Source organism: Pongo pygmaeus, chromosome 17 (genome assembly GCF_028885625.2).
Source record: "Pongo pygmaeus isolate AG05252 chromosome 17, NHGRI_mPonPyg2-v2.0_pri, whole genome shotgun sequence".
Taxonomy (NCBI): Eukaryota; Metazoa; Chordata; class Mammalia; order Primates; family Hominidae; genus Pongo; species Pongo pygmaeus.
Window position 1 is genome coordinate 48,242,541 of NC_072390.2, and position 10,466 is coordinate 48,253,006.

Below are 10,466 nucleotides of genomic sequence, written 5' to 3' on the forward strand. Positions count from 1 at the left end.
CCTAATGCTTGACATTGTTTAACTTGTTATGTGTTTTAAATTCACTCACCAACTACATAAGAAGCCAGCCAAGGACAACACTAATTATTTCTGTCTCCTACACACAGGCAAGCAGAATGCATACATCTAATCTCCTAGTATTCATCCCAGGAGACCAATCTTTTGTTGGGTCCCTTCCTCTCCTCCTACCCTGCACATGCTCTCGCTGGAGCTCCTGCTCTCTCTCCCTTCTCCTTTCTCTGTCTCCTTCCCCCTTCCTCCTCCTCACACATACACTGCCCAACACCACTCAATTTTTGCTTCTTTCCTGCATACTCTTGCTTTGAGTTATTCCTGATGAAACTTTGTTTTTGTCGGCTTATTTTCCTAGATGGGAAGTGATGGAATTTTACGCCTCAGTACTTCAGCTCTAAATAATGAATTTTTTGCATATGCAGCACAAGGGTGGAAACAGCGACTGGCAGAAGGTAAATTTGTATTTTCTATTATTATGTGACATATTGGAGTACACATACTGTACTGAGCTTTGTACCTTTCTCTGATTTCTCAGTCTTTTCCCTGACACAGTACACTTTAATTTAGTAAAAACTCATATCCCTTTCCAAATGAGTTCACTAATTCTTTTGTTATACTTGACATTATTGATGTCAGATATTTTTGAAGAAAGCATAATTTTATCTTGGACATCATAAAATTTTTGATGCAGCAACATTTTCTTGGGGATGGTAATTTTAATTACATTGTTTGATCCATTATGCATTCTCTTAAGCATCCTGGCACCTAAAGAAACTTCTTTTAATGCTCTCTTCCCCAGAAGTTACTGCTTCACCTTATCCTTCTTTTAATCACCAAGTTTCTTGAAAGACTACAAAATGCCCAATGATACTGTATTTTTCCTCTTTACACACTCAAACTTTATAGTCAGGGGTGGGCCCACTCTACACAACTGAAATATTCTTCCTAGAGAAGAATACTAGCCAGGTGTGGTGGCTCACGCCTGTTATCCCAGGACTCTGGGAGGCCTAGGCAGGCAGATCGCTTGAGCTCAGGAGTGAAGACCAGCCTAAGCAACATGGTGAAACTCCATCTCTACAAAAAATACAAAAATCAGCCAGGCATGGTGGTGCATACCTATAGTCTTCAGCAACTAGGGAGTCTAAAGTGGATGGATCACCTGGGCTCAGGAGGTCAAGGCTGCAGTGATCGACCTACTGATCATGCTGCTGCACTCTAGCCAAGGCAACAGAGTGACACCCTGTCTCAAAAAAAAAAAAAAAAAAAAAAAAAAAAAAAAAAAAATTACTAATGGCAAATTCCAATTTCCTGTTCTCAGTCCTTACATTTCAAGTTCCTTCACCAATCTCTCATTTGTTTTTTCACCCCATCCAACTTGAAACCATCTACTTTCAATTTTAAAAACAGATTTTAAATTATTTTTCTGAGGCTACGTTTCTGCCAGCCCTTGCTCAACTTTCATCAGGATCTCCTCTTCTTCCATCTGATGCCTCCAGCATTTTCTTTTCTAATCATAGTATTCCCTAAGCTGCCTCATTCACCGCCTTGGTTTTAGCTATTGCCAGTGTGCCAAGAATTTTCAAATCTAGCTTTCACCCCCTTGCCTAATCCCCCCCCACTCCTTCCCCAGTGTTTTATTTTCAAATGCTTAGCAGATCTCACTAGCTAATAACAGGCACTTTATACCAAAATGCCCAATATTAAATTCACGAGCTTCTCTTCCCTCTCTACTTGTACTTCTTCTGTCTCCTCTATTTCTGTAATGTCACAACTGTCCTCTTAGTTCCTCAGTTTAAAACCTTACTGATATCTTTGACCCTCTTCCTTTTCTCCACACCTATCTGGTCATGAAGTGTTAATTGTTCTTGACCCCTCTTCAACATTCCTGTTGCTACTGGCCCAGCTGTAATCTCCACCTTTCCTGTGTGGTATTCAGTAGTCCTATAGCTGCAGTCCTCCAATTTCTTCACTCTGTTGTTAGACCTGTTTTTCTATGCAGCTTATTTGGCCATATTCCCTCCACACTGAATGCCACCAGAACCTCCCTCTGTCTTTCATAGAAAAATGAAGAACTTTCTTTAGAACATCTATTGGGTAATTGGCCTCAGCTTTTATTTCCCATTTTATTTCTTCCTATGTTTTACTCACAATTGGCCACTCAAAAGATCATAAATATATGGATTCATATCTCTGTGCCTTGTGATTTAATTACTTTGTAAAAGCCTGAGCAACCTTCAAAATCTAACTCAAGAATCAGCTCCTATATATGGTCCTCCTTAATCAGCCTAGGCAGAATTAAGCGCTTTACTTTCTGTATTTCACTACATTTATTATTATGGCCTATACAGGGCTTTATACATTGTATTATAGTCTATTTCCAGCAGACTGATTTCCTTAAGGACAGTGAATATACACTCTTTTATTTGTAGCCCCTAGCAGGTAATACATTTGCTAAATGCTTTAGCGTTCTTCTAAAGCATTTAGCTTTAGCATTTTTATGAACATCTTGAGTGATGTTCATAAAAAGAGAAGATGTAGAAATGTTTTCATTATTTGTCCTTGTACTTTTCAAGATCCATAAAAGTTTACTCAGATGAATTACATGTTTTCTTTATTAATTGGCAAAAGATGTGACCACATTTATTCAATACATTAGCATTTTCTTTTTAGGAGAGTTTACCCCAGAAATGCAGTTGCGGATAAGGCAAGAAATTGAGAAGGAAAAGAAAACAGAACCTTGGAAAGAAAAATTTTTTGAGAGGTTTTATGGAGAAAAGTAAGTACTAGAGTATTTTTTCTCATTTATCTGAGAAGGAAATGAAAATGTAATTCTCTGCTTCACATAGCACACTCATATGCTGTAAAACTTAATAAACGTATGATAAAAGGCAATAATCCCTCAGTGTAAGAAATTGCAGATGAAATTATAGTGGGATATCAGCACTTAAATTTTTAAAAAATGCATTTTCAAGGGTTTATAACTTGTTCATGAAATTTTATTTTGGGCTGAAAATAGCACATGAAATCTTAAAGTAATCACTTTTGAATTTCTTAATAGATTTGAGTAAAATTATCCTGTTTTCAAGTATGTTCATGAATTAATGCTTTATAGATAAATAATTTTAGGCATGTATTTAATTCCCACACTTTTCTAAAAATATTGACTGTGTCTAATGCATTTTAATCTTTGTTTAGTCCTTGTTTTGGGGAGAGCCTGAGATGTTATCTTTTGCTTTATCTTCCTCTTCAAATGTAATCTGTCTTTAATTTATTATGTGTATGTGTGCTTCTTTTTTAAAGTAACATGAGCGTTTACATCATAGCGTGGTAGCGAATGAACTAACCCTGAGAGCAGTTTCACCTTTGCCTCATGTTTAACAGAGACGCATTCTGCTTTGGCAATATTAGTGTCTCAGACAATCAAATCCCTAAAAAAGGAGGGGTTTAAGAACTTACTATTGACGGTCACTTCAGATCCCCCTTAGAGGAATTTATGCCCCAACTCCCACATACAAATCAATACTTGAAAGTTGTTATTTTGTGTAAAGGACCCAAGTGGTTGCAGGTAACAAGACCTATGTCATGTGATCTCATTTCACAAAATTACTCTTGTAAATGGGGAAAAGAAAGACATGCCAGAAGGAGTCTCACGTGAGAGCTCTTCATGTAAAGAAATTAGATACTTAACAGACTGCTTGGAGTAGGGTGCTCAGAGTATGCTAGCCTTCATGAATTGTCCTAAATGGCAGTCCTTTTGAGTAGGAAGGCCTGTTTTTAATTGCTCTTCCAGGATATATATATTTTTAAGCAAAACCAAATAGAGATAATTAATGTCTTTTCTCAAACATTAAAAATGTGACAAGCTAGTTATATGTCTTCACATGAAGTCACTAACAATATCACTCAAGCCTGGCTGCATCAAAATCTAGGAGTTGAGCCCAGGAGTCTGTGTTTTAGAAGCTTTCCAGGTCATGCTGATGCCCAGCAGGATTAAGAACCCTGGAGGATAAGATTAAAGACCACTTAGGAGCCTTCTTCCCTCTCCTTTTGCCTGTGAAGGAAAATGCTGGGAGCTCTCTTTTTAGTAATGGCAGAAGCATAACTGAGATAGTACCTCCAAAGCATTGGTTCTTAATTTTTTAGTGATAGACCCATTCTTTTATTAATTTAATGTATTTATCTAACATCTTCTCTGTGCCACTCTCCTGGATGCCAGGGATGCAATTGTTTGTAGGACTACCTAAGCTCTGCTCCCAGAGAGCCTCAGTTCAAGGGACCTACATTGCAGAGAGCTTTCTTTCATGCAAAAAATAATCATTGAGTAAACACTGGCTCTGATATGTTTCTAAGAGCTTTGCAAATATTTCATTTAATCTTCCCAACAATTCCATAAGATGGATACCATTATTTATAATTTTTTTAAATTAGGAAGCTGAGGGAAAGTGAAGCTAAGTAATTTTCCCAGGTTTATAACAGTGAGGTTAAGTAACTTGCTTGGGGTCTTAATCCTGCAGATCCTTCTCAGAAAAATTCACACACATGCACAATTTTTGCATGAAATTTAGGGGCTTTCCAGATTCCCTTGGATATCAGATCTAGGGCCCCTTCCCTAGAAGATGACAGCTATGATATTATAAATAAACATGACCCCCTCATTGCCGTCACCAAGCTCTGAATACAAAACATGCTTCTACTTAGCCCTTTTTTTTTTTTGCTGTAGTTTATCAGTAGCTTTTGTCCTCTCACATCACTGGACTTGTCTCTTGATCTTTTTTATCTTTCATTACATATTGCATGGCAGATATATTTTGAACATTTCATTGACTGCCCTTCTCATTTTATTGCCCCCAGGTTACCTTTATTCCCCTACCACCAGACAGTTTTTAGTTGACTGACACCACGTGCCTTTTCATTGCTGTAAGCTTTTTCAAAAATGTGTCTAAACAGTCATACTAGTGTCCAGTTAAGATCTGTCTGATTTAGTTTTCAAGTTTTTTTAGATATTTATTATGATCTCACTTGCCTAATCTCTTTGTAATATATTATTCTATATTTGGTTTACATCACCTGTATTAATGCTAAGTATTACAGGGCTTGGCTTGTGAAGTTGTGTCTAGATTTCTGGAGGCCAGGGTTTTCCTTTGCGTAGTATGAGGAACTGTGAACATCTTCCTCCTATGCCTTATGCAATCTTAAATCTGTTTTTCAGTGAAAATAAGAAAATGTTGACATGGGTATATTTTATACAGTGCTGTTGTACATATACACTTACCTATATGTATATTTAATAATATTATTAACCAACTAGCAGAAATTTGGCTGCCAGTGGATAGATTTCTGAATGTTACATATTTATTCTAGTATCAGTGTTACCTCTGCTTGACCTAGTCCCAAGGAACCTTATTTCTTGTAAATTATTCTGCTTTAAATTTATCTGTAATGTTGTTTTTCTGATACTTTCAGTATAGTATAGTTATAAATTGCAGCTTAGTTTGAATTCATCTTAGAGAACATTGAAAGGAAAGAGAATATTTACGAAGGCAGTATTTTCCACCTTTTCAGAGATTTCTGAATTTAAATAAAGAAGGCTATGGCCAAGTACCCAAAAACTGTATTCAACGTTATTTCCCTTTCACATTGAGGATTTTTAAACAGCAAAGGTTAAAGTGGTTTTCACTGAGGTATTGTTTGCATCAATGTTACCATGACTATATTTCTTCACTTAAATGTGCTTTTTCCTCTGGAAATGTTCTCTCTCCTGCTTGTCTTTCTCATTGCCTGTACCCTAATTTAACTTCATTTAGAGCAGCATATTCCTCTACCATCTGATGCTGACAATGTAAATTATATGATAGAAAACAGTGATTTACAGTACCCTTGATTGTAACTCTGATTAGATTTGCCTTAAGACCTGAACATCATGCTCAATTATTTCTTGATTTTCTGTACCTATCATGTATGGAATATCTTTACAGTAAGAGATCTGCATAAAAGAATTTAAAAGTCTTGCTTCACACAAATGTAAGCTGGTAGAATAACTTTGATAACCCCAAATATGTTCTGTTATTCTTTAATGAAATTTGCATGTTGTCTTAGGTTAGACAGTTAGATGCCAAAATAAGGTGATTGAGTAATACTTCTTAGATTAGTTTAAGAAAACCAATCTTTGGAACTCATTTCAATTTCAGAATTTGATGAATTTCATTCATCTTCCATTGATCTTAATTTCTTGGTTTTCTTGTATCTTCTGAAAACTATATAATTTTCTATTATAAGAGCATCTTTCTACTTGCGGATTTAAAAATATATATATTTTATATGTTATTTTGCTTTTCTGCTCATATTTTCTAATACTTTGTTGTATGTCATTTTCTTATTCCTTTATTAACACTTGGTAAGGCTCATATCTCCTTACTTTACAAAATAAAAATCTAGACTGTTCTTGACCAGCAGTAGAGTTTTAGCTGAGATTATAAAAGCAGCAAAGAAGCATCATCATTATAAACTGGTTTACATAAATTAAGCATGTTAGTGATTATAAATATTTTCTAATACTTTGTTGTATGTAATTTTCATATTCCTTTACTAACACTTGGTAAGGCTCCTATCTCCTTGCTTTACAAAATAAAAATCTAGACTGTTCTTAGCCAAAAGCAGAGTATTAGTTGAAATTATAAAAGCAGCAAAGAAACATCATCATTATAAACTGGTTTACATAAATTAAGCATGTTAATGATTATAAATGTAATTTGATGCATTTACTTCTATTGAATACTACATTCATGAGAGATCCCAGTTGTACCTTTTATGTTTTGTGGTTGAGCAATAATTTATCTCTAATTTCTGTACAGGCTGGGCATGTCAAGAGAGGAATCTGTGAAGCTCACTACTGGACCAAACAATGCTGGAGCTCAAAGTAGTTCTTCATGTGGGACTTCTGGCCTTCCAGTTTCTGCACAGACACCCTTGGCAGAACAACAGCCAAAAAGCATGAAAAGCCCAGCTTCTCCAGAGCCTGGTTTCTGTGCTACTCTTTGCCCTATGGTAGAAATTCCAGCTAAAGATATAATGGCAGAATCAGAGTCAGAGGATATCTTGATTCCTGAAGAATCTGTAATTCAGGAGGAAATTGCAGAAGAGGTAGAGACTAGTATCTGTGAATGCCAGGATGAAAATCATAAGACAATACCTGAATTTTCTGAGGAGGCTGAAAGTCTGACCAATTCTCATGAAGAACCCCAAATAGCACCTCCTGAAGATAACTTGGAATCCTGTGTTATGATGAATGATGTTTTAGAAACTTTGCCTCATATTGAAATGAAGATAGAAGAGAAGTCAGAATCATCCCAGGAAGAAATGACAGTTGTTGTCGATCAGTTAGAAGTCTTTGACTCTCTTGTTCCTTCCAGTTCATCTGTGACTCATGTCAGTGACACAGAACATAAGGAGTCAGAAACTGCAGCAGAGACCAGTACCCCCAAAATAAAGACAGGGTCGTCTTCTCTAGAAGGCCAGTTTCCAAGTGAAGCAATTGCTATAGATATGGAGCTACAGAGTGACCCTGAAGAACAGCTTTCAGAAAATGCCTGCATCTCTGAAACATCCTTTTCTTCTGAGAGCCCAGAGGGAGCCTGTACCAGCCTGCCTTCTCCAGGAGGGGAAACACAATCCACATCAGAAGAATCATGTACTCCAGCCTCCCTTGAGACAACATTTTGTTCTGAGGTATCTAGCACTGAAAATACAGACAAATACAACCAGATAAATTCCACTGATGAAAACTTTCATGCATCTTTGATGTCAGAAATATCTCCAATATCCACTTCACCTGAAATATCAGAAGCATCTCTTATGTCCAACTTACCATTAACATCTGAAGCATCACCAGTATCCAACTTACCTTTAACATCAGAAACCTCACCAATGTCTGATTTACCTTTAACATCAGAAACTTCTTCAGTGTCTTCCATGCTTCTCACCTCTGAGACCACTTTTGTATCCAGTTTGCCACTTCCTTCAGAAACATCTCCAATTTCCAACTCTTCCATAAATGAGAGAATGGTACATCAGCAAAGAAAGTCACCTTCTGTATCTGAAGAGCCACTCTCCCCGCAGAAAGATGAGTCTTCCGCCACTGCCAAACCTCTGGGAGAGAACCTTACCTCCCAGCAGAAGAATCTATCTAATACTCCCGAACCCATCGTAATGAGTTCTTCTTCCATTGCTCCTGAAGCATTTCCATCTGAAGATTTGCACAAGACACTGAGTCAGCAAACTTGTAAATCACATGTTGACACTGAGAAGCCCTACCCTGCTTCAATTCCAGAACTTGCTTCTACTGAAATGATAAAAGTTAAAAATCATAGCGTCCTGCAAAGAACAGAAAAAAAAGTGTTACCTTCACCATTGGAATTATCTGTCTTTTCTGAAGGGACAGATAATAAGGGAAATGAGTTTTCATCTGCTAAATTACAGGACAAGCAATATGTCTCATCAGTGGATAAGGCTTCATTTTCAGAAGGCTCTAGAAATAAAACACATAAGCAAGGGTGTACACAGAGTCGGTTAGAAACCTCACATACTTCCAAGTCATCAGAGCCCTCCAAGTCACCTGATGGGATAAGAAATGAAAGTAGAGATTCAGAGATATCAAAGAGAAAAACTGCAGAGCAACACAGCTTTGGAATCTGTAAGGAAAAGAGAGCTAGGATAGAAGATGATCAATCAACCCGGAACATATCATCTAGCAGCCCACCTGAGAAAGAGCAGCCTCCAAGAGAGGAACCAAGGGTTCCCCCTCTGAAGGTATGGTATTAAGTAAACAAAAGGCAATTCCTTAGATAGGCTTTTCCTATTTAGAAGCCTAATTTTTCAAGAATAATTATATTTTCTTCCTTCTAGGTTTTATGCAGCAATTTATAATCTAATCTTCTAATAGTAAATGATCCTCTTTATGACTATGTATTGAATTCATAAAAGCAGTTTAGATACATGCATATGTTTCGACCCAGCATTAAAGGAAAAAGAATTGAGAGAGAATAGGGCCTGGAAATGTCTCCAGGCCACTGAGACACCTGGGTTTATGGGGATTTCAAGGTGTAGGACAGAGACCTATGTAAACCTGGGAAAATGTGAAAGATAATTTAGTTTTCTATAAAAGTTCTTTAGAGAACTTACACCATAAACTCAGTGTAATTTTTTCTAACTTTCTGCTGTCATTAATACTGACTTGATGCTTTTATCTAAGTGCATTTATACTGTTGTACAGTAAAGTGGATTATTCCATCATAGCATTGGTCTAGAATTATAAACATCTCAAGCTTTTTAAATTAAAAATATTATGCTGTATATGTAGATATAAAATCTACAAAATTTTCATTTTATATATGACTCATGTTCTCCACAGGCTGACTTTAAAATTATGGTTGTACTTACTCTTTTTAATAAAGCAGTCTGTAGTAAGCAAGATTCTAGAGGTGTAAAAGATGAGCATTAAGTTCAATTAAAAACTTACTACGCATTTTAATTTCTGAAGCAATAGAAATAATAATATAAACTTTCCATAGGAGATATTTTTAAACATGCCAGTCTGTCAAAAGCTTATTTTCAAAGTCATATGGACTTTATGTAAAGATAGATAGATAACAACATGAGGGAAATTTGTAGTCATGGAAATGTTCTGTATCTTAATTGTATCAGTGTCAATATCCTGGTTGTGATATGTCAGAATCTTGCAAGATGTTACTATCTTGCCATATTATTGAGCACATTAACTAATAAATTAAGCACTGATGTGAAAAAAAGGTAAATACTACAAGAATATTTGATATTTGGTCTTAAGAGCTCTTGCTTAAGGATATTTAAGTTTATTTAAAATATGTTTAATTTTTTACATAGGAGAAATATTAAAAGAGCAAATTGAATCTTCTCCTCAAAACCTTTCTTTTTTTGGCCTTTGGAATAGAAGAGAGACTTCACAAGCAGTTTGAAAATGAGAAACAAGATAGCTCAGGAAGACAATTTCATCCATCAAAGTTCCAAAGCATAATTCTAAATAGATATGTATAATCTGGAGAAAAAGGAAACAGATTACATGGAAACAACACCAAATAGGAAGTCCAAAGGCTCTAGTCACTCACTAGTTATATGATCCCAAGGCAAACTACTTTACCTGCACAGCCTCAGTTTCCTCAACTGTGAAATGAGGGACGTCAGCTAGAGTCTTTCCGGCTCTACACAGCCATGACTAAGAATGCTTTTAGTGACTAGAGCAACACAGCCTTGCTATGGAATGCTGGCTGTTAGAGCTTGTGCCTCATGAATTTGGTGATGACTCCGTGAGTCTCTTAATTACCAAGAATTGGTAAACAGTATGGGTTGGGATGTTTACAAAATTCAGCAGATTGTGGATTACCAATATCAAAAGAAACTGCCCAATGCATAAATCCTTT

The 10,466-nt window shown here is 36.3% G+C and overlaps 1 protein-coding gene across 8 annotated transcripts in view; it reads left to right on the forward strand.

The window, feature by feature from the left end:
* The window catches only part of ASXL3 (ASXL transcriptional regulator 3), a 173,262-nt gene that overhangs the window by 153,703 nt on the left and 9,093 nt on the right, over positions 1–10,466 (forward strand). For all 8 annotated transcript variants that reach the window (XM_054460883.2, XM_063653528.1, XM_063653529.1 and 5 more), the window contains 3 exons: positions 371–467; positions 2,686–2,791; positions 6,867–8,820. In XM_054460883.2, coding sequence (XP_054316858.2) covers positions 371–467; positions 2,686–2,791; positions 6,867–8,820 — 2,157 coding nt within the window. The remainder of the gene's footprint in view (positions 1–370; positions 468–2,685; positions 2,792–6,866; positions 8,821–10,466) is intronic.